This window comes from Apodemus sylvaticus, chromosome 12, assembly GCF_947179515.1.
Source record: "Apodemus sylvaticus chromosome 12, mApoSyl1.1, whole genome shotgun sequence".
Lineage (NCBI taxonomy): Eukaryota > Metazoa > Chordata > Mammalia > Rodentia > Muridae > Apodemus > Apodemus sylvaticus.
The window spans coordinates 18,514,593-18,536,346 of NC_067483.1; the positions used below are offsets into that span (position 1 = coordinate 18,514,593).

A 21,754-nucleotide genomic window follows, 5' to 3' on the forward strand; every position below is an offset into this window, starting at 1 on the left:
TTTTGGTGAGTTATTATGTTTCCCTCAACATCCCACATAATACCATCTGACATTGTTAAAGCCAGGCAGTGTGGGTGAAGCTCTCAGCTCGCTGTACATTGGTTTCTCTTGGTTCAGTGACCAAAGTTTAGAGTCCCCTTCTTTCATTCTTTGATATTTACCACCTGTCACTCTCAGTCAGTACTTTTGTACTACTTAGAACTCTGTGGACCAGCACCTGTATGACCCTCACTCAAACCCTGGAGCAGCGGGTATACTTCCTGATGCTGTTACAGCCTTTGTGCCCACTGCTACCACTGAAGATCATGGTTTATGTTCCTTGGTTGATGGACTCCTATGTAAGTCTGATGCTAAAGGTCCCAGAGCTTGTAGACAGGATTTCTTCTGCTTTGCAGCTATTTCTTAGTATGCAACCTAGACTAGACATATTTTTCTATTTGCTTAGGAGGTGAAGGAAAACAAAAAGGACATTTTTTCAGGCTCTCAATAGTATGAAAGACCCAAGTAAGACACAGAAGTTTGCTCTCATTTTAGTCAAAAAACATTGAGTATGCTCCACATAGTGTATTAAGTCTATTTGTATAAAAGCCAAAGCTCACAGATTCTTGTGTCAGAAGCCTTTCAGAGAAATAATATAAAAAATATTATATGTACATATAATATATAAATATATAAAAGAACTTAGGTACAATCTATGTACATTAATAAGCAGTTAATAGTACTGATCATTAATGCTATATGTGCCAGATATCACAAATACATAATAGCAATTAATTTAATATGATTAGAACTATGCTAGTCGAAATGGCATCCAACCTAAAAAAGCCCAGGGTAGACTTTACCTCATAGTTTATGGACACATAGAGAAAATCTTTAAGGAGAGCCATGGCTGAGTCAGATTTATGCAACAAATTAATCAAACTTCTCATTGGTTAAGGGATCATACAGTAAACATAATGAGCTCAAGACTGAATAAATACTTTAAAGAGCACAGGAAGGAGAAAAGAAATTTAAAACAAGCAAAGGGTGTTGCCTTGAATTTAACTTGGTGATTGCTAGACAAAGACGTAGACCAGGAAAAATAGGTCTGGGACAAAGGGGCTTGATGTTTAGACAGCTGAACTTAGAAAGCCATAGGATGGTCAACTGGAGATGTCTGTGAGGAGGATAGAAATGCAATTCTCAAGATGAGGGCAGAGGTCAAGACTGGAAAGTCTTCTGGATTCCTCAGGATCTGAATCCTTTCCCTACCAATCGATTATCTTCCTGCCTCTTTAGTCAGTGCTTTGTGACTAATGAATGAAGATAATCTAGTTTCCCTCCTCCTCACTTTTACTCAGGTCTAAATAAGGCTGTTAGGAAGGAGACTAAAATTTCAGCCCACGGGCAATATAGATGACTGTCTTGCCACTCATTTAAAATAAAGGGATTTGCCCCTGTGACTTTACAGAGGGTAGAATCTAAATTCCATATGAACATCATTTTTGTACATAAGTAGCACTATTGGGCAGCCTGATATTTTTTCTACCCTTAAGAAAATAGATATAAAAACCTTTGAGAGGATGAAAATAGAAGTAATTGATGTCAAGTTGTAGAAACACTGACTATTTGCTGGTAGTTTGTTAAATATATTTCATTAAATTTAACATAAAAGTGTATTTCTTTCTGTAGGTATACAACAATAACCGTTGCATAATAGAATTATTCAAGAGAAACAGAAACTAAATTAGTCTATAAATATAAATATAATGTGTTTACTCATAAATTACCCACAAGAATAATGCAGGTGGGATGATGACCACCGTTGAGTCTGGATGAGTCTAACATCATACCATTGGTCCCTCTAAGCAATCACTAGATTGTAAGCATCCAGTTTCATCTCATATGTGTGATGAGTGACTCATAGGCAGTTCTGCATTATTCCGAAAGTGCACTGTGCATGCTTGTAACATGACAAGTCTTAGGCCTTTATTGGTTTTCTCAAGTAGCTGAATCATAGATATACTGGATCTTTGTTTCAACAGCTTCCCAACCAAGGCATCTGTGTTTGGATTTTTTACTTGGTAACGAGATAAATACTCTGTCAGAGGTGTTACACTCCCTAACAATGCTTGTTTCTTACCAAAACATTCTCACACTTGGGCTGGCCTGGAGCCATATTTGAAAGTATACACGGTTTGTTGCGGTTCTTTTGGATTTAAAGAACTTCCTTTCAGTAGCCTGGGCCGCCCTCACTCGAAGCCTCCTCAGTTCCCTGTTTATCTTCTTCACACACCCCGAAACTCCTTTCCTGCCTCTTCTCCTCTCACCTACCCTCTCTGCAGGAACTTAGATACAAGGTCCACTTCTTCCTGAGTCATTTGTGTGCTGTGTTTTACTGCTAACAGCAAAAGTAGATTTTTTTTTATGTTAAAGATATTTTCAGAAATGTACAGTAGAAAATGTTTTGGTCAAGATACTTCCAAACTCATGCCATAGACTGCTTTTATAGACTCGCACTCTCCCCAACTGACTCTTAAAGGTTCAGAATAAATCATTTTTTAAAAAATACTATAGCTAGTTAATTGTTTAAGTTAGGTCTGGTTCTGCCTCCCAGCCCCATGCTCCCATAAATAAGACTCAGACTCAAAATATACTTACAAATACCATGACCATATAGTAGGGCTATTCTATGGCTCGACTCATAAATTAAGATAACCCACTTATTTTAATCTACATTCTGCTACATGGCTGGTTACCTATGCTCAGGTACCATGTGTCTGTTTCCTCACATCTTCCTGGGTGAATCTCCATTATCCCAGAATCCTTTCTGCTTTCCAGATGTCCCACCTCTCTTTCCAAACTAAGCCATATGCCACAGGCTTTTTAATCAACAGGTAATGCATCTATACAATACACAAGATATGTCTACAGTTAATCTTGGCTATAACTTGTTTTAGTGTATCATATCAAAAGATGAGTAAAATAAGATCACTATTTGATCTTATTTCGGGGTTTTATGTATTTCTTTTCTGACTGTCAACTGTTACATGATTCTGATGGTATTTCTGCTAATGTAGAGATAATGAATGCTCTTAATTTGTATATTTCCCACCTATCAGAAAATAGTTTAAGTAATTGTGGAAGTGCTCATGATTGTTCACTTGAAGTGGAAAGAATACAAATTCATAGCCAATGCTATGCACTGACTAAGCTATTGAACAATTAGTGAGTACCTACTAGTAGCCAAGTACCTCTCTTAACCATTGGAGAACTCATGGCTCAGGATCCCAAAGTCATTTACAACCATCAGAGGAGACAGACTCTACACAGCTTGTTCTATCAACAAGCAGTTGACAGCATAGTACTTGTCAACCTTCATATTAAAATATTAGAACTTGGCTCAAAGTAAAGTTTCCTTTATACACAATTGTTTAGATAATCAAGGAGAAAGCACTAAGAATAAAATATTTAATGATCTATTTCTGGTTTTAAATATTACCTCTGGGGTGGAGACACAGCAGTAGTTGAGTACATGCCCGGCATATATGAAGTCCTAAGTTTACTACCCATTACCACATAAAAGAAGGAAAGAAACAAAAATTTCTCAACAAATGAAAAAACTACCAAGAAAGTAATTTCATAAAGAAAAGTAATGTCTATGTATAATGGAGAATTATAGAAATATAGAAATACGTTTAAAGTATAAAAATTATAAATGTTGTGAGACAAACATATTTGCCATCTTTTTCTCAAATCATATTTCTGCACATGCTTTATTTATAGACCTATTATGCATATAAATTCACATTTTTTTCTACTTTTGCTTATTTCATACATATTTTCATAGAAGAGAAAATAAGAATGAGAACTCACATTCTACTTTTTCAGCTTTCATAGGAATGATCTGTCTAAGACTGTAGCATTGTGATTTTAGGTTATGGAAACTTGTTTAACAATGGAAAGGGACTCTGGACTTTTATGGCTAAGGACGTGTTCACCAGGCTACTGCTACTGTGCTCTGACTGGTCTCCTATGATTTGAATTCTCCCTTCAGATTTACAGATTTTTGGTGTAAAATTCCTTTTTACCAGGCTGTCTCTTTCCTGGAGTTTGGAGTAGACTGTCTTACGTTGGATCTTAGTTCTGCTGTGAGTCCCAAGCTTCTTTGTTCCTTCAGGCAGACACCGGGACACTCTTAAAGGCATTGCTAACCATTTCTATAATTTTAGCCCTTTTCCTTCCTATCCTTATGGGGTTTTTCTTCTGTGTGGTTTTGTTTTCCTTCTTCTTAACTTTTTTTCTCAAAGTATGTCTTATCAGTTCCATTTTCTCCTCCCTAGGACAATTTTGGTATGAGTCAATTTCACTTTTGTTTCTATATTCTCTTTTATACATTTATAACTGTATGTAATGTAAAAAGTTTTCTCTATTAACCTAAATCTGTGAGATTGTACTGATATAGAAGAGAAGGCCACTTGAAAGCGTAATCAACAGCCACACTGCTGGCTCATGCAATGGCACCCTTACTATACAAGCCCAGTGTAGCAAATACTGAGCAAGCATGGTCTCATCTGTTCTTCATAAAAGCTTATGACATGTATATTATATGTATGTATGTGTCTGTGTATGCATGTGTGAGTATAACAATGCTTAACATTGTGTGAGTATAACAATTAAGTGCATGTAATAATCTCATATGACAATAATAACAGAAACTGGAAGTTAAGTGGTTCAGGGTGCTGGTTTGGAGGAGCTCTGATATTAAGGGTATGGTTTGACAGCTGAAAACAATTTCAGCCTTGCCTTCTGGATAACATGGCTGCAGCTTCTTCTGATATCACATAGCCATATAATCAAAGTGACAGCAGTGAATGGTTGTATAGGACATGGACATCTTCCTTAAATATTCCCTTTTCATCTGGAACATCTTGTTTTTGTTTTGTCTTCTGAGAACATACTTTTCCCCCTTCCTGTTCTCCCAACACTCATAAACTAGAAGAGAGGTTAACCCTTGAGGTTAAGGAGTATCTGAATAATATACAAATGAACGGAAAGGAATGGCTGCAGGAGAAGCTTGCTTGTCATCTAAGTAATTATCACTCCCAGCTGTGCGGTACTGTTATGAAAGTAATGCTTACAGAAGGTGAGAGATAGGTGTATGATTATACAACTAGAAAGTGGAGAAAGGGAAACTTGAAACAGATCTTTCACAATCTTTCAGAATCCTCATCCTTATGTACCATATGATGGGGCCTTTCTAGAAAGATGTATCACTGTCCTCAACTGGCTGAAAAATAATTTAGCAAGAAGCCACTTTATGCTTCATAGTTTCTGACTGGTATACTTTAATCAAATTACCTACCTAGTGATAGAAACCCAAGTTTGAGGGAGCAGCTAGGATAAACCTGATTATTGTACTGTAGGTTCAGTTCTAAATGGTGCAGTTGTAACCTGAAGAAGTTCACTGAGGCTTATAGGAATCAGAATGAGCTTCATCACGCCCTAAGGTATAGAAGTCAGAGATTTGGACCAGTGGGAAAAACAATGATGTCTCTCTTGAGGGGAGGAACTTGAATTGAATAAATAAAGACAGAAATAGCCTAACCTAATAAAGGAGTGAGACAAAGTGTGGGTAAAGTCTAGGCTCATCTGATATGTTCAGGAAACAGAGCTGCTGATGTGGAGATGGGGAATGGTTGATAGCTGGTCACATAAACGCACCAGTTGGTGCTACCTAGGGGACTGAAACCAAAAAGGGAAAGAGCCCACCAGGACAAAGCATCAACTGACAATCTACAGAACACAGCTTGTAAAGAGTACATAACAGCCCAAAATGCACCCCTTGATTCAATGGAATAATGTAAAGAGTTTAAAGATCATCCTTGCTGGTAGGTATGCATTTACTCTTATTATGGGACCTGAGGTTGATGTCTTCCATCAGTTAAAAAGTGACTGTTCTTTACTTCCAGGCAGATACAGAACCTGTCTATTGTACTATTTCCCGTCTAATACTAAGGTTCTAAGTCACTCTGCTCTTCTGTGACCAGAGACTGAAGTAGACAAGCAAGGTAAGAGTGGAGTCTGGTTCTGTGGAGACAGACAGAAAGAGGAGGTCACGCTGTCTCCATCTCTGCTCTCAGTCTCCATGACATTTCTGGTCTTCATCCCAGTTCTCCAGTCAAAGACATGGAGTCTCCCATGTGTGCTGGGGAGAAGCGTGGCACTTTCCATGTTCTCGTGTATGCGTTCTTTCATAGAAATGCACAATTAAGAGATGAGAAGTGATCTGGCAGATGGGTTTCCAGTTCTTCCTAATAAATTCTGACAGTATAAAATGTTTAGATTCATATTACATTTAGTTATGTGTAATATTTTTCTATTTTTAATCAATATTTTGGTGTTTTTAGAAATTTGATGATTTTTTCAAAATGAGTGTTCAAGATTACAGTTAGCATATATGAGTTTCTGTCAAAGTCAAAGTAAACAGTAGGCTATTATTGGTTAAAGTGGATTAAGACTGACAGTGTGATCAAGGGCATATGAAAAGTTCTTTGGGTGTGTCTTGAGATAGTAGGTTAGACCTCACCACAGAATTATGTCAGGTTATTATTCCTGAGAAAAAGCACAGTTTAAAATAATTATTAAGTTATAAAATCAACTGTGTTTTTTCTCTTTCCTCTTTTGTGTGGAAAAAGAGGATCCTTAGATTCTCTGTCAATCAAAAGGGAAGAAAAGACCACTTCCTTGAATGTGAAGAATCCCACAGATGGTGGCAGTCCAAAGGTGGATTGAGTATCATAATATTCATGCTGTCACTGAGTGCCGTGAGAAAGGCAGGAGACATGGGTGTGAGTGGTGCAGATTACAGCTAACAGATTTAAAACGGTAATTGCTAAATTCTTGAATTTTGGAATGACATCACACTCTCTAGTTGTTTCTAAAACTGAACATTACAAACAAGCATTTCTTTTCTAATGATGTCTTTATGAGTAAATGGTTGAATCATACAAAGAATACGAATTAAAAAGTTAAAAAAAAAGAGCTATGTGGGAGGAGCAGAGCCTTATAAAACCAGTCATTACCTTGTCCACACTGTGCCAGCTTTCCAAGGAGCATTTCCTGTGTGTCAGCCGCTCAGAAGATAACGAGATATTAAAGTGTTTCAGCAATTCCCCTGACCATCTCTAGTGAAGCCAGGGCGTCCTTCCTCTCTCTTCCTTCATAGCAGTATTTACTATATTGCGCTGTGTAGAAGGTGAGTAAAGAAATGGAGCAATGTTTTCTTTTTTACTTGTTTAACCAAAGATATTTTGGTTTAAGACTTGAATTAAATTTATGACTGCTTAACTTAGAGTCTCAGAAGTCAGCAAATGCCTATGTATCACTAGCCAAACTGAAATTAAAATGTACATTTATTGGAGTTTCAATGCTAATATTATTGAACAGGTTATATAATATGTAGGTTTTATATTACCTATTGGTTTGACATAAAATTAGACATAAATAACAACAAATATTGAAATTTTTATACTTAAACAATTGAAGTTAAGCATTATATTTATTGATATAAATAGAATTTATTGTAATTTACTTATAATATAAATAAGTGAAGTTCAATTTTCACCTAAAATTAACAGCCTAAAACTATAAAAATTAAGGAACAATTTGGGTCAGGACAATCTAGTATCAAAATGTATTTATATAACCTAGTTCTGTAGTGGATCAATTCTGTGAAAGCAAAATATCAAGTAAATTAGGTGATGGATTAACCAAACCAACAATTTAATCTGTAGCAAGTTGATAATTATTCATTATGAAAACTATCAACTAACATACTGCTACCAGTTTCTGAGAAATTCATTTTACTTTTGATGGTGTATTTCCTTGTCACTACCACCTTATCTTACTTCTTACTGAATTTTGAAAACAATTTAAAAACATTTTCATTATGTGAGTATACCCACTAAAACTGTTTGAAATGCTGCAGAAAAATCTGATTTAACATTCGTGTCTATTGCAGAGAGGGAGCATAGCAGGTGGTGAGCCTATGGTACCTCCCAAATTCAGCACCTCTGCCAAGTTTCACCAGTGCATTTGCCAAACTTGTATTGCAGGAACCAACAAAAAGAGGAGAGAGCCCCACCCAGCAGGCAATTTCCATTTATTCATCCTAATGTTAACAGTAGTGTCATATTTGGAAGCATATGGAGTTGTATGGCTTATTATACTATCATCATGCTATAACCTCGTCCTATCCAAATGTAAGGTATGGACTTGTCCAAGAGTCAGGGACTTCTATGTGGATATGTATACTAGTTTGAAGCTTTCAAATATTATTTGAGAAATTTGCAGGTAAAGCCCAGATGCTGGAATTAATTAGCTCTGCAATAGTTATCTCTTCATATATTCTTTATTATAGTGCAAATTCCAAAGGAAATGGTATATGTGATTATTCCCATTAAACAAAATGTGGCAGAAGTAATTAAATAATTGCAGTAAAGACACTAACTATCGTTTTTATGTAAATGTAATTAACAAGACATCATTAAAAAAATGGAATTCCAGAACAAGGGTTGTTGCTCAGATGGTGAAGTGCTTTCCTAGCATCCGTGATGTCCTGAATTCAATCCCTAATACTATGTAAATCAGGCTGGGTTGCACACACATGTATTCTCAGCACTTGGGAGGCAGACAAAGCAGGAGCTGAAGTTCTCGATCATCCCTGGCTACATGTTGAGTTCAAGGTCCACCTCTTTAACACAAAATAATTCAGGGTGTTTAGTTCAATGCTTTTCATTATTGGTAGAAGCAGGAATCTGGTAGAAGCAGGAATCTGGCACAACCAGTGATCAGTTATGTTTTCAGATTGAGATGAATTCTTAAAGGAGTCAATAGATATAGAACAATTTCACTCCACTTAGTAACATTTTGTTCTCTATCAAACTACCTGAAGTCCTCATTTAGTATTATCTGACCTTTCTGTGGATTGTCTTGACTCTTGAGTTTTTTGTAATGCTAAAGTATGGCTATACAGTTAACTAGGAAGCATTGGAATGTACTCTCCTGGAGCTGATATTCTACTGGTGCTGATCCCTTATTTGAAATTTCATGTAGAAACAGAAGAACATTTCATTCATAATTTTAAAGAAATGTTTTAAGGAAACCTATGCCTGAAGTCTTATAGTTAAGTCACTGGAGGAGAAATTAATTTCTGAACTGTTTGCCTTAATCTGGCATCTGTGGTAAAACAAGAAGGAAAGCAAAACTGTTTTCTTTTTACATTAATAAACTTTAAAGGAGCAGTACAGATGTGCTTCTTCCTTTTTTATTTAATTTTCCCTTTCTAGTATTTCTCAATATATCGCTTCCATAACTCTGACAGTCACAGTAAAGCCTTGCATCAGCATTGGAAGAGTCAAGCACCTGGGAGTCAGTGAGCTTCCTGGGGGCAGATTTTAGCCCGCATCTTTATGATATTACAGTGAACTGTGGGACCTCAGAAACGTTGTCTAGCCCCCGGAAGCTTTTGAATGTGTTCTGTAAAATAGTTAGTCGTATCCACCCTGTAGGGCTGCAAAAAGGTTAAGCAAAAGTACTGAGACAACACACAAGCCTGGTGACTCGAGTTCCGTGCCCAGAACCCATGTAGACAAAGGAAGAGAATGCCGGCTCCAAGAAGTGGCCCTCTGACCTCCATATGTCCCTACCTATGGCATGTGCACTCTTGCACATACTTGTGCACCCCGTGCCCCAACACACACTCATAAACTAAATGAAGAGGCAAGGGAATGGAAAAGTATTTAAGGAGCACCGTTTAATTTATTTTAATTTGTCTTTACCAAAATGCACTAGCATTTTGTTATACATGACAACTGTTGGTGCAAATTCTTCTCTCTTCCACAGCACTTCTGTAGTCAGGCAAGACAATGGCTACAGTCTTGCTTCATCCGGGGAACTCCCCAATCTTGAAGTTCTGGAAACTCTTTGTACTAGAAAGTTTACAAAGAGCTGAGTGTAGTCATTGTTTGGTATATTTATTTATTTCAATAATTATAGGTTATTTTATATGATGATGAAAGAAAAATAGGCAGCTAGGAAAGCAGTATTTACCTAACATCCCTTTGCACACTTACACCCTTTGGTGTGTCCAAGCATCCAGCTGCACACAGGGCCTTAATCATGAAAGGTGCACCTTTCCCTTATTTTTACATAGCTACAAATTAAGCATATTGTGTGTCTCCCACACATTGGATTATCCATGAATTCTTGTGAGTACATGGGTTTGTGTGGCAGGAGAGGAAGGTACTAAAGTGAACTTTCCAGTCCACAGGAAAACTTTTTAGAGCAAGGCTGAGCCTTGACTGGTTAGCATATTGTGGGGGTGGTAGGATCTGGGTGCCTATACCAACCCTCAAGCAAGTCTATGCATTTAAAAAAATAGAGAAGTTAAAGACTGATGAACTCACCTGAGGCCAACAAGAATGTGTACAAGTGGCATTCATTTGGATGTCTGTATAATAGTCTATATATGTACACATCTGTGAGTTGTGTGGGTATGTGTGATGTGAATATATGTGAAACATTGAGGTTGAGAGTGACCTTGGAGGTCACCTTCCTGGCTGTCATTTCTCCCCCCCCCCTTTGATATTGATGGCATGGTCAACTAGCTTTTGTGTAACAACAGTTTCTTTCTTTGTACAGGAGCATAAGTCTTTTTCCTCATAGGATTCCAGTGAAGGTTACATGATTATAGAAGTAGAATATCTAGTACAGTTTAGTGTCTCTGGTCTGTTGGGTCTCAATGTAGACAGTAAGAATTCAGTGGGTGTTACTGTTATCACTGTTCTTATCATTACTGTTCTATCACAAAGTGTCATTCCTCATTATAATCTTCATCATCATATCTCAGGATTGGTTATGTTGTTTACAGAAGTCTGAGGAAAATGAAAGTGCAGGGTTTCCTGTTTAACATTATTCAGCTTTCCCAATGGTTGTGGGGAATGTTCTGTCCAGGTTTAGCGAGGTGCACAGGGTTTGTGACTGTAAGCTGTTTCACCTTCCCTCATTTTGTTGCCAGGGGAAAGTCAGAAAGGGAGCTTTAGGCAGGGCACTGTGTGTATTACTCTGCTCCCGTCACCATCATGCAGAACTTTTCTCTCTCCACTTTCTTTCTAGATTGAAACAATGGAAGAACTTTCTACGGCAAACACCATGTTTGCCCTCAATCTCCTTAAGCAGATAGAAAAATCGAACTCTACCCAGAACATCTTTATCTCTCCGTGGAGCATCTCATCAACACTGGCCATGGTTTTCCTTGGCGCCGGGGCTAACACTGAACAGCAGATGGCCCAAGTAAGTCTGCTCTAAACCTCACATCAAACCCACTTGTGTCCTGAGCTGGATGCTAGGCTTGTTCCTGATTCCTGTTCAGCTCATCTTGAGTCTGAGAAAACAGGAATGGTGGCATGATTATTATCAGCAGACATTACAACACAGACTCTGTACATTTAAAATTATAAAAGGTCCAAACCAGGAAACTATTCTATTGCAAACAGAAGAAAGATAGCAGCATCTTTACAAGGCTGAAAATAGCTACCAACAAAATCTTTCTTTAAATCATATCATGCTCAGACTTTGCAAAGAAAATGTTTTGCATACTTTACTTTCAGTTGGCTTCAAGTTAAATATCATTGTACAGATGAGATTGCTGCCAGTGTGTTCCCAAGAGCACTCATGGCTTCCTAACTTCTAGCTAAGGCACTCTTAACACTCTGCCACTGTGGGTAGGGTTTCTTATAAAAAATGTTTCCCAATGGTTTCAAGCCAGGGTCACAAAGAAGAAAAAAAAGCGCAAAGAGAAATGCACAGTTAGGCATAGCTTTAATGGACCTCCCTACATTTTCCAACTGTGAAGCCATGTCTACACAGTAGGGCAGGATACTCTAGACACCCAGTCTTTGAAATCAGTGTGGACAGAATGTGAAACATCATTGTCAGAGCTCTCTGTGTCAAGCTCTCCATTTCCTTCCTTGATGAATGGACAGATCCACACAGGGGGCTCTTTCGCAGACTTCAGAACTACTTAAAACACACACACTTTATATATAACACACCTGAAGATTCATTCACTGTATTTAAATTTCTCACAGTCCTGTTACTTGTTACATCGGAGACCTGAAAGTGGAAATCATATAATTAAAATTTCATTGTATTCACATGCATGCACAAATTAACAATGTATGTTTTGAGTACAAGCATGCATTGTGCTTTCAGTCACACCAAAATGCCGTCGGCTCCTTCCTGCTTTCCCGTGAGAATGTATGTGAGCATAAATACATTTTTCTCAGGAACATAGTGAACCATTTTGAGTGTGCCTTTTTTCAAATACAAAGTTTCACAGAGAAAACATGAACCAATAACACTACAGGTCTAAAAGTAGATTCCTCTCTATGCCTGTGGCTGTTGAAACATCATATCTTACAACAAAACTCAATTGTTCAACTTTGATGGTAGTGGAGCTGTATATTTCTTCTTCATTATTTTCTCTGCCTTGAAAAAACATAGTAAACCACATTTTACCTTAGGTAGCATTAGTTATTTTAACTGCGTAAAGAACCAAGAAAAATATAGCTAGACCACAAATCTAACATGGAGGTCTGAGTTACTCTGGGTTGCTAAAAATGATTTTGATATACTAGAAGAAAAATTCAACTAGTACTCACACTCTAGACAGAGACAAATTTCCTAAATCAAGAAAGTTCTTCCAGAATATTTGACCATGTAATTTTCTTATAACTTTGCTGCAGGAAGAGATTTTATAATTTAAGTGCTAACATTTATTTGGTTTCTAAATAAAAAGATTTTTTTTTAATTTAGTCAAGAATCATGGGTTGTTATACCAACTCTACCTGGGTTTCCTGCTTTCCTCTTACTTATCTAGATTAAGTAAGTCAATGACAGATGTGATTTATATGATAAATGTTACCATTGCCCTCAGCTAAGTGTATAGGGCACTGAAGTTTTCCAAGTCTCAGTTTTCTCATCTATAAAGTGGGAAAGCCTTTAGAAACTAATTGCAGTAATAGATAAATCTTATTAATTCTAATTCTTATAAATGACCTTTCTGAATACCGCTCAGGAACTTATATACCTCATCATCCTGTGAGATGGATGCAATGATTACCATACTCATTTTACAGATAAATAGTACATCAATTTGAGAAATGGTAAGCTAGAAGATGTGATATTATTATACCAGAAGAAAGAGACAGAATAGAGTGGGAAATCCCTTAGACACCACAGGGCTATGGGAGACTCGTTTGAAGGCAAGAGATGTTTGTCAGCTCTATGTTTAGAGTGAGTCTTGAATTCTTTCCCAGCCAGGCTACCTTTTGGAATCCCTGCATGTGCCAGAGTCACCTCACCTTTAAATTTGGAAGAGACACTGCTCCCAGTGAGGCAGTGTCTCTTCTGGTATTCAGAGAAGATCTCCTGCTCTCCAGGAAAACCCCGATTTAAGGGTCAATTGTTTTTGAAAGTAGGAAAACCAGAAAATCTGTACAGGAAATAATCCTTCTATGAAAGAGAAGAGAAGGGAAGGAGGGAGAAAGGAGGGAAAAAGGGAGGGAGGGAGGGAAGAAGAGAGAAGTAATGACATATGACTCAAGAAATGGAGAAAAAACCACCAAACACCAACATCTTTCCTTCTTATCTAGAAGGCTCAATATGGCTGCCTATTCCATTACAAAGCTCTAATTACCAGTCTAATTTACAAATTGGTTTCTTCATGACAGGCCTCATGAAGGGTTAGAGGTCCCCAAAGACAACAGAGGTAGGAGGCCCTGTGAATATAAGTCTGGAAGAATAAGTTGAGTTGGTGAAAGTTTTGTGGAGAAGGTACTTGATCTACCATTGCAGAGGCCAGTCTATACCCACCATCTTCACAGGGCTGTGTGAAACTACCTACTTATAGTGAAAGAGATTCAGTGTGTCAGATACCTGTAAATTGCCCCCTGACACAAATATTAATTTCTGTCTATGTGTACATATAGTATATGTGAATACCTTATCTTGGGCGATCCTTGCTAATATTATCAGACCCATATTCATATTAAAGCTCACTATGACCTCTAACTTTCTTCAGCTTAAAATGTATTTAATAGGAGAAATCACTTTAGGGAAAAGTTGATGAGCCAGTTCTATCATTTTATTTAAAAATTAAAAGCTAAAAACTGAAAGTACAATATTAAATATTGGTGTTTTTCAACACAATTTTTGAACTCCATAAAATTTGGATAATTCAGGGTAGACTTTATAAATTATCTCATAATAAAATTGAGTTCTACAACGTCTACTATAGAAACTAGAATCAAGCACTCCATGGATTTTTATGACACAGAAGTGCCTGTGTTTCTTTTCTACATACAAAGGCAGATAGCTAGACATAGTAGCATGTAGATCAGTGTTTCTCAAATTTCTTGCAATCTTTTAATATAGTTCCTCATGGTGTGGTGACTCGAACTATAATTTTTTCACTACATGATAACTGTAATTTTACTTTTTGTAATTTTACTGTATTGTATTATGAATTTTAATGAAAAAATATCTATGTTTCTGATGGTATTAGGTGATCCCTTGTGAGAAGATTTTCAACCCCAAGGGGGTCACAACTCACAGACTGAGAAATGCTAAACTAGAGGTACCTGAACCATTAGCTTGAAGGGAAGTAATTTGCTATGACTCTGTCAAAATTTTTCCTGATTCTGATTTCAGGTGCTGCAGTTTAACAAAATTGACAGCTATGACATCACCACAAGAACCCCAGAGAACTTCAGGTGCTGTCATTTTGAACAACAGATACAGAGGAACAATTATCCTGGTGCTATCTTACAGGTACTTGGCTTGGGTCTTCATATTTCTTTTGTATTCTATCTGTTGTCTCAAAGTCATAGTGTTGAACTGAGAAGAAATGCAGCACAGTTCTCCCATCCATAGATATAACACTCAGACTTGGTGCCATGATAAGTATTCTTAGGACATCCAATAATGAATCACAGAGCTAGGACACAATCCAGAAGACTTGATAACTTTTCCATTATAGTTATTTTCAATTCTATCACTGTCTTCTGCCATATGTTTGATATATATATATATATATATATGTATATATATATATATATATACAACTGCCATATAAATACAAAACTACACACATGTGTGTGTGTATAAACTATACAAACATATGTATATATGTGTATGTATTATGTATTCTAAAAGTATTGTTTGGCACGTTACAAGATTATTTGGGTTCTTATGCCCATAAGTGTGGACGGGAATTTCACAAGGTGGAAAGAATAATAAGATACAATGAAACATAACCTTGGTGACTGCATGAGAGTCCAATGACAACACCAAAGACTTTTAATCTATTATCTACCTATCCATCCACCCACCCACATATCCATCTATCTATGAATAATCTGTCATCTATCTAGCTACCTATCATTGTTTTTTGACATGCATCTACCTACTCTATATCTATCATCTGTTTTTATCTACCTAATGATTATTATATTAATTATCATCTATTTATCTGCCTGTATCTACCTACCTGGTACTATCTATCTATCTATCTATCTATCTATCTATCTATCTATCTATCATCTACCTACCTATCTATTCCCTACCTAGTACCAACTTATTATCTATCCATCTATCTTTCTAATTTATTACAGACAGTATATCTATTTGTCCATTTATTATCTATTATATGAAATAAAACCTTTTCCATATCCTATGTTTTTAAAAATCAACAGTCTAGTTATGTTACCGAAATTGTCTAAGAATAAACTTTTGGTAACTAATTACACAACCATGCCCATGATTAGAGTTTAAACACATGTCTTCTGAATTATCTTTCCTGGATATACTGGTGCCTCATCTACCTATAACTTAGTAGTCTGTAGGATAGATTAGGTAGGGAAAGCCTCCATGATGTCTTCTGAGCCATCATAGACCTCAGTCTTGCATTCTCGCTCAGCTGATGTTGTGAATGAGCTAGTCCAGCACATCATTTATAGACTCCAAGTTGAACATTTGATTTCCCATTTATTTTGTGAATTTCTGAAGCTTTGGTTATTCTAATATAGAGGCCACCTTGTAAAATAGGAACCTGTTAAGGCTATATATATATATATTGGTAACATTTCACCAGAGTTTCATTGAGAACTTCAAAACTGGAAAGTAAAATTATACATATTTGGGAACTTGAGGATATATGTATATGTGTTTGTATTTGTATATTTAACTTTATATAGTGAAATAATTACTACAAAGTAAAATATTGACCACACATGCAATCACTAGTGTGTTTGTGTGTGTGTGTATGTATGTATATTACTTAAACACATCTTTATCACAAACCTCAAAAATAGTATAGTCTTACTAACTATAATTGCAACACTATACTTTAGATCCTCTGTGTGTGTCTGTTTTATAATATAAAAAAAACATTCTTTAGAAACACTGTAGTTTACAAACTTCAAAGGAACTTGCATTTCCTTCACGCAGTGGAGTTCCTTATTTCTAATGGAATCTAATCTCTAGACATAGTAGAATTCTAAACTAATTAAATTGTACCTTTAGAGCCTTACCACATCACATATGTATACACATTTATGTTTCTGTTTTGTTGTTGGTGGTAGTGGGGTTTTTTGTTTGTTTGTTTGTTTTATTAGTTGACTTTTTGTTTTGTTTTGTTTTTTGTTTTTTGTTTAATAGTCGGGCTTTTGTTTTGCTTCTTTTTTGTTTGTTGTCTTTGTTTTTGATGAGGTATTCAAATAAGCTCGCCTTAAGCTCATCTTGTTGCTATGATGGGCCTTGAGCTCAGTTTCTCTTTCTCTGCCTCTCTGCTGGAATCAAAGATGGGAGCCATTGCTGAAGTCTTTTTGAACAGCTTTCTTACAAAAACTTTTAACTCTGGTGGACTAGAAAAACACACATGAGTACAGTATTTTATTGTTCCGTTGATAAAATGTTATTCCTTTAGGATACTTTCGTTAATAGTACTGTGTTAAAAACGAAGCATTCTTTCTTTTATTAAGGCACAAGCAAGAGATAAAATCCACTCAGCCTTCTCTTCTCTCAGCTCAACAATCAACACACCACACTTGGGAGATTATTTATTAGAAAGTGCAAACAAGCTATTTGGAGAAAAGTCTGCAAGATTCAAAGAAGTAAGTGAAGCTTCTCACTAAAAGGGCTGGTTCCAAAGCCAGCAGGGAGCTAGGTTTCAAAGCACTGTTCCACACTTCCCGGGAGCAGTCAGAATTGTGAGTGTACTTTTAAGGGATGAGCCGACTCTTCCAACCCTGTTGAGGTTGTCCCATGCAAAAAGCAGCAAATAACTGCTATTCTCCTTTATACCCCAAGATAACCCTTTGTTTTTAGTCTTTAATGCAAAGGGCAGGTGAAAAAGAGGGTTGGGGGTAGGGATGGGATGTGGTGGGGTGGGGAGGGTGCTAGAGTGCCAGCTGCAGACACTGTTCCCTGATTTTACATTTGCCCTGCCATCTTAACACCTCTTTTCTCTGTGTCTCAGTAGTTTTGTTGGTGCTTGTAATTTGTCCCTCCATTTTTTATCCACTTTATGCTGTGTATAACATTTAGTGTTTTCTTGGATTAAAGGAATACATACAACTCTGTAAGAAATATTACTCAACAGAGCCAGAAGCAGTAGACTTCCTCGAATGTGCGGAAGGAGCTAGAAAAAGGATTAATTCTTGGGTTAAGACTCAAACCAAAGGTAAAGCTTTGGAATTTTCTTCTTCTTTTTTATTTTCCTACATAGAAAACTTTGATTTTTCTTTTTAAACCATTCTTGAATTCACCCTCATTCCCTTAAAATTTGTCCAATCAATTTTTCTTCACCTTCTTCTGTGTTGAATAAATCTACTGAAGAAAACTTTGGAAAATAATATAAAAGGAAGTGAAAATCTTTCCAGATACTATGAAAGTTACCCTTTAAATGTAATGTTTATCTTTTTATTATAAAATGTAAACATGTGTTATGTTTTCTGAAGGTGAAATCCCAAATCTGCTACCTGAAGGTTCTGTAGATGAAGACACCAAGATGGTGCTGGTGAATGCTATCTACTTCAAAGGAAAGTGGAAAACTCCCTTTGAGAAGAAACTTAATGGGCTTTATCCTTTCCGTGTGAACTCGGTATGAGACAAGATGCATTTTCCTAACATTTATTTAAGCCTTTACAAAGGACACAGAAAACTTAGAGACTGTTCATTGATATTTTTACAACTTGATAGTTACAAATTATGAATATTGGGCATTGACTTTTTCATGCTACTGAGTATATGCAATAGTTTCCTAAGAGTTGATGTGGATAGAAATGAAGACCATGATTTTATAATTCTAAGCCCGGACTTAGATGTTAGTTCTACATTTATATCATGAGCATCACCCATGTGTTCTGTTTTTTATCTTTAGATCTAGAATAATACTTAGTTCAAAATTCTGTTGTAAATATTCAGTAAGATGCATCAAAGTTCTTGGCTCATTTTAGGAATTATTATTATTACTATTATCTTACAAATTACTATTTATAAAGTTAAAAAATATTCATTAAGTTCAAGTAGTTGAGAAGCAAATACAAATATTTGCTTTGTTGATTGAAGAAAACACATTTTCTTATTAGCATTGAAGCAGAAAATCATTTAGTCTTTTAGTCTTGGTGTAAATATCTTAAACATCTGAGAATTGACTTTCCTACTTTACTTTATAACAATATCAGCATGAGAGCATACCCGTCCAGATGATGTTCCTCCGTGAAAAACTGAACATTGGATACATAAAGGACTTGAAGACTCAGATCTTAGAACTTCCATATATTGGAAACATCAGTATGTTTCTGTTGCTTCCGGATGAGATTGAAGATGCATCCACTGGCTTGGAGTTGGTAATGCATTATAATTTCAAATCTGCCATCAAATTTCCCTTTGCTCAAAATGAGCATCTATGAAATGGAAATGGTGTGTAATTTGTTACAGAAATCAATAAGTCATTTGACAGTGCATGTGCTATGTCACAAAATTTCAAAATCTGAAATTTGCATCATTTATGCTACCAAGTGTTTGCAAAATTTGCCCAGCTCATTAAATTTTAAACACAGTAACTTCATTTAATTATTGTTTTTTTATGTTTTGAGATTATAATTCCAACATTTATTTCTTTTTCCTCTCTTCAACCCTTCCTTATACCCTTATTTGCTGTCTTTCAAACCCATGACCTATTTTCATTAATTGTTGTTTCGTGCATTCTATATCTGTATTTATATCTATTTATATCTATATCACCTATATCATATCTATATCTATATACATAGAGAGATATCTACACACATAGTCTTAAATACAGCTTGCTCATTCTGCATAATGTTACAAGTATATATGCTTTCAGGACTGACCCTTTGGTCTTAGATGATTGATCAGTGTGCTCTTCCCTAAGAAGAACTTTTCCAGCACTCTCAGCAGTCTTAGCTGCCTATAGTTCTTTGTGAAAGGTTGAGATCTCATTTTCTTTTGAACTCTTTTTACAATTTATTATTTGCTTGAGAATTTCAACATGTACATGGTGGGCCTTGATAAGATCCACTCCTTCCTCCTGCCACTGAAACTGCTTTCATACTCTCTCAGTGTTTTTCTGGTCAGCTTCACATACTCATTTTTCAAACTTCACTGAGTCTGTTATATGCTGACAGAATGTGCGACTATCCATTGGAGCAAGGGCAGTCTGTTAGGACCTGCATCCATGAGGAAATCCAACTCTCTTCCATAGTAGCTTCCAGTTCTTTTTGGACATGACAGGGCCACTGCATACATGAATTCACAAAATGTGTGAGTTTCAGCACAAGGCCTACAAAAGATCAACTCCCTGCCCACCCCCCCACCCCCGAAAAAATAGTAGAGGCGCTCATGAAGTCACACCTCTGAGAAGCAATTGGCAATAGTAGATATATATATTGTATATATTGAGGCAGAGATTCAGTATGTAGCCATTGCTGGACTAAAATAGTCCAGAGTGGCCTTGAATTCACAGATTCACAAAGATAAACCTACTTCTTCCTCTTGTGTACAAGATTTAAAGGCACATACCACTACTCTCAGCTTCGTAATTTAATTCTTTTAAATGCTATTTGTTATTATTTTATGTTTATGGCTATATTGCCTGCATGAATGTCTGAATACCCCATGTATGCAATATTCATGGAAGCTAGAAGAGGGTATTGACTCTCCCGAGATTGAAGCTACTTATGGTTGTGAGCTGCCATGTTTGTGCCTGGAATCAACCCTGGCTCCTGGAAGAGTAGCCAATGCTCTTAACCACCGAGCCATTTCTCCAGCCACTCAGCAATTGATTTTTAACATTAGACTTTGAGCTGTTTCTCTCTCAAACCCACTTTTCGTTTTTTCTTTATGCTTTGCAGCTAGAAGGTGGAATAAACTTTGCTAATTTCAACAAATGGATCAGCAAAGACACACTGGCTGAAGATGACGTTTTGGTCTACATTCCCAAGTTCAAACTGGCACAAAGCTATGAATTCAAGCCCATTCTTCAAAGCATGGGCATGGAGGATGCCTTCAACAAGCACAAGGCGGACTTCTCAGGGATGTCTGAGATGAATGACCTTTTCCTTTCTGAGGTGTTCCATCAAGCCAGCGTGGATGTGACTGAGGAGGGCACTGTGGCCGCTGGTGGGACTGGGGCAGTTATGACAGGGAGAACTGGCCACGGTGGCCCACAGTTTGTGGCTGATCATCCCTTTCTTTTCTTTATCGTGGACAAAATTACCAAGACGATACTATTTGTTGGTAGATTTGCCTCACCCGAATAGGGGAAGATCTTATTTCCACAGTAGGTTTTGTAGCATGAGCTGTAAGCCTCAGAATTGCTTCTTTAAGTGCCAAAAGTTTAAATACTTTTCTACACATTTGTGTATGTCTGCTATACACTAAATACAAACCTAAAAGCAACTATACAACAGTCTGCAATGCTTACAGTATAATTCCATTAATGATTTCATTTCCTAAAATCAGATGATATCCATTTAGTTCAGTCTTTATAATTTTAGTTTTAACAGTGTTATTTATTATTTATAAAATGATTGCTCTACAAATTGCTGTCCTGTTTAATGAAACTATAACACTACAGAAGCAGATAATCAGATAATTTTCTTTTTAAAGAAAAGCAGCCATTTAATTTAAGAATGAAGGAAAAATATGAGTCTTCCATGCTTTCCCATGCTAATCACCCAGAAAAAAAGCACTTAACAAAAGACAACATGCTATATCTGTCATTGTATATCGTATGTATGTATCTGCAACTCATCTATAATAACTAATCACAAGTAAGCATGCTTGCTTACCCACTGCTATTTGTAGTTCTCCATTAGGTATGCAGAGAATAATATTTAGTAATCCTTGTTTGTTAATTATCTTTCCTTCACTGTAACAAAATACCCAAGATAATAAAGTTCAAACATTTATTTTGGCTTTTTGTTTTAGAAACTTTTGTATGGTGGTATGGTTGTTTTTCTTGCATTGTGAGACCTGCACTGGCTTGGTGTGATTTGTCCGGGAATGCGCCATTTCACCTAACAATCTCCTTGATTGATGTAGAAGGGTCTAAACCACTGTGAATGATACCACCCCGAACACATGGTCCTGGTTTCTTTAAGAAAGCAGAACAAGCAAGTCAGGA

General features: G+C 36.5%; 1 protein-coding gene across 2 annotated transcripts; it reads left to right on the forward strand.

Moving 5' to 3' along the window:
- Positions 1–7,110: 7,110 nt before the first annotated feature.
- Positions 7,111–21,527, forward strand: Serpinb2 (serpin family B member 2). Of its 2 annotated transcripts, XM_052200196.1 has the most exons (9): positions 7,111–7,237; positions 8,097–8,248; positions 11,158–11,334; positions 14,755–14,874; positions 17,085–17,216; positions 17,668–17,785; positions 18,063–18,205; positions 18,789–18,953; positions 20,481–21,527. In XM_052200196.1, exons 2-9 carry the CDS (start codon positions 8,156–8,158, stop codon positions 20,886–20,888), a joined length of 1,356 nt encoding a protein of 451 aa, XP_052056156.1. In that variant the 5' UTR covers positions 7,111–7,237; positions 8,097–8,155; the 3' UTR covers positions 20,889–21,527. The 2 variants fall into 2 exon arrangements, with proteins under 2 accessions (XP_052056156.1, XP_052056157.1); XM_052200197.1 differs by lacking the exon at positions 8,097–8,248.
- The last annotated feature ends 227 nt before the right edge of the window (positions 21,528–21,754 follow it).

Excerpts from the sequence above, each read along its gene's own strand:
- Serpinb2 (XM_052200196.1), top strand. The coding sequence starts at position 8,156 with ATGTTAACAGTAGTGTCATATTTGGAAGCATATGGAGTTGTATGGCTT. Across the intron at positions 8,249-11,157 it reads TCGTCCTATCCAAATGTAAG|ATTGAAACAATGGAAGAACT; the intron begins GTATGGACTTGT and ends CTTTCTTTCTAG. Across the intron at positions 18,954-20,480 it reads CATCCACTGGCTTGGAGTTG|CTAGAAGGTGGAATAAACTT; the intron begins GTAATGCATTAT and ends TATGCTTTGCAG.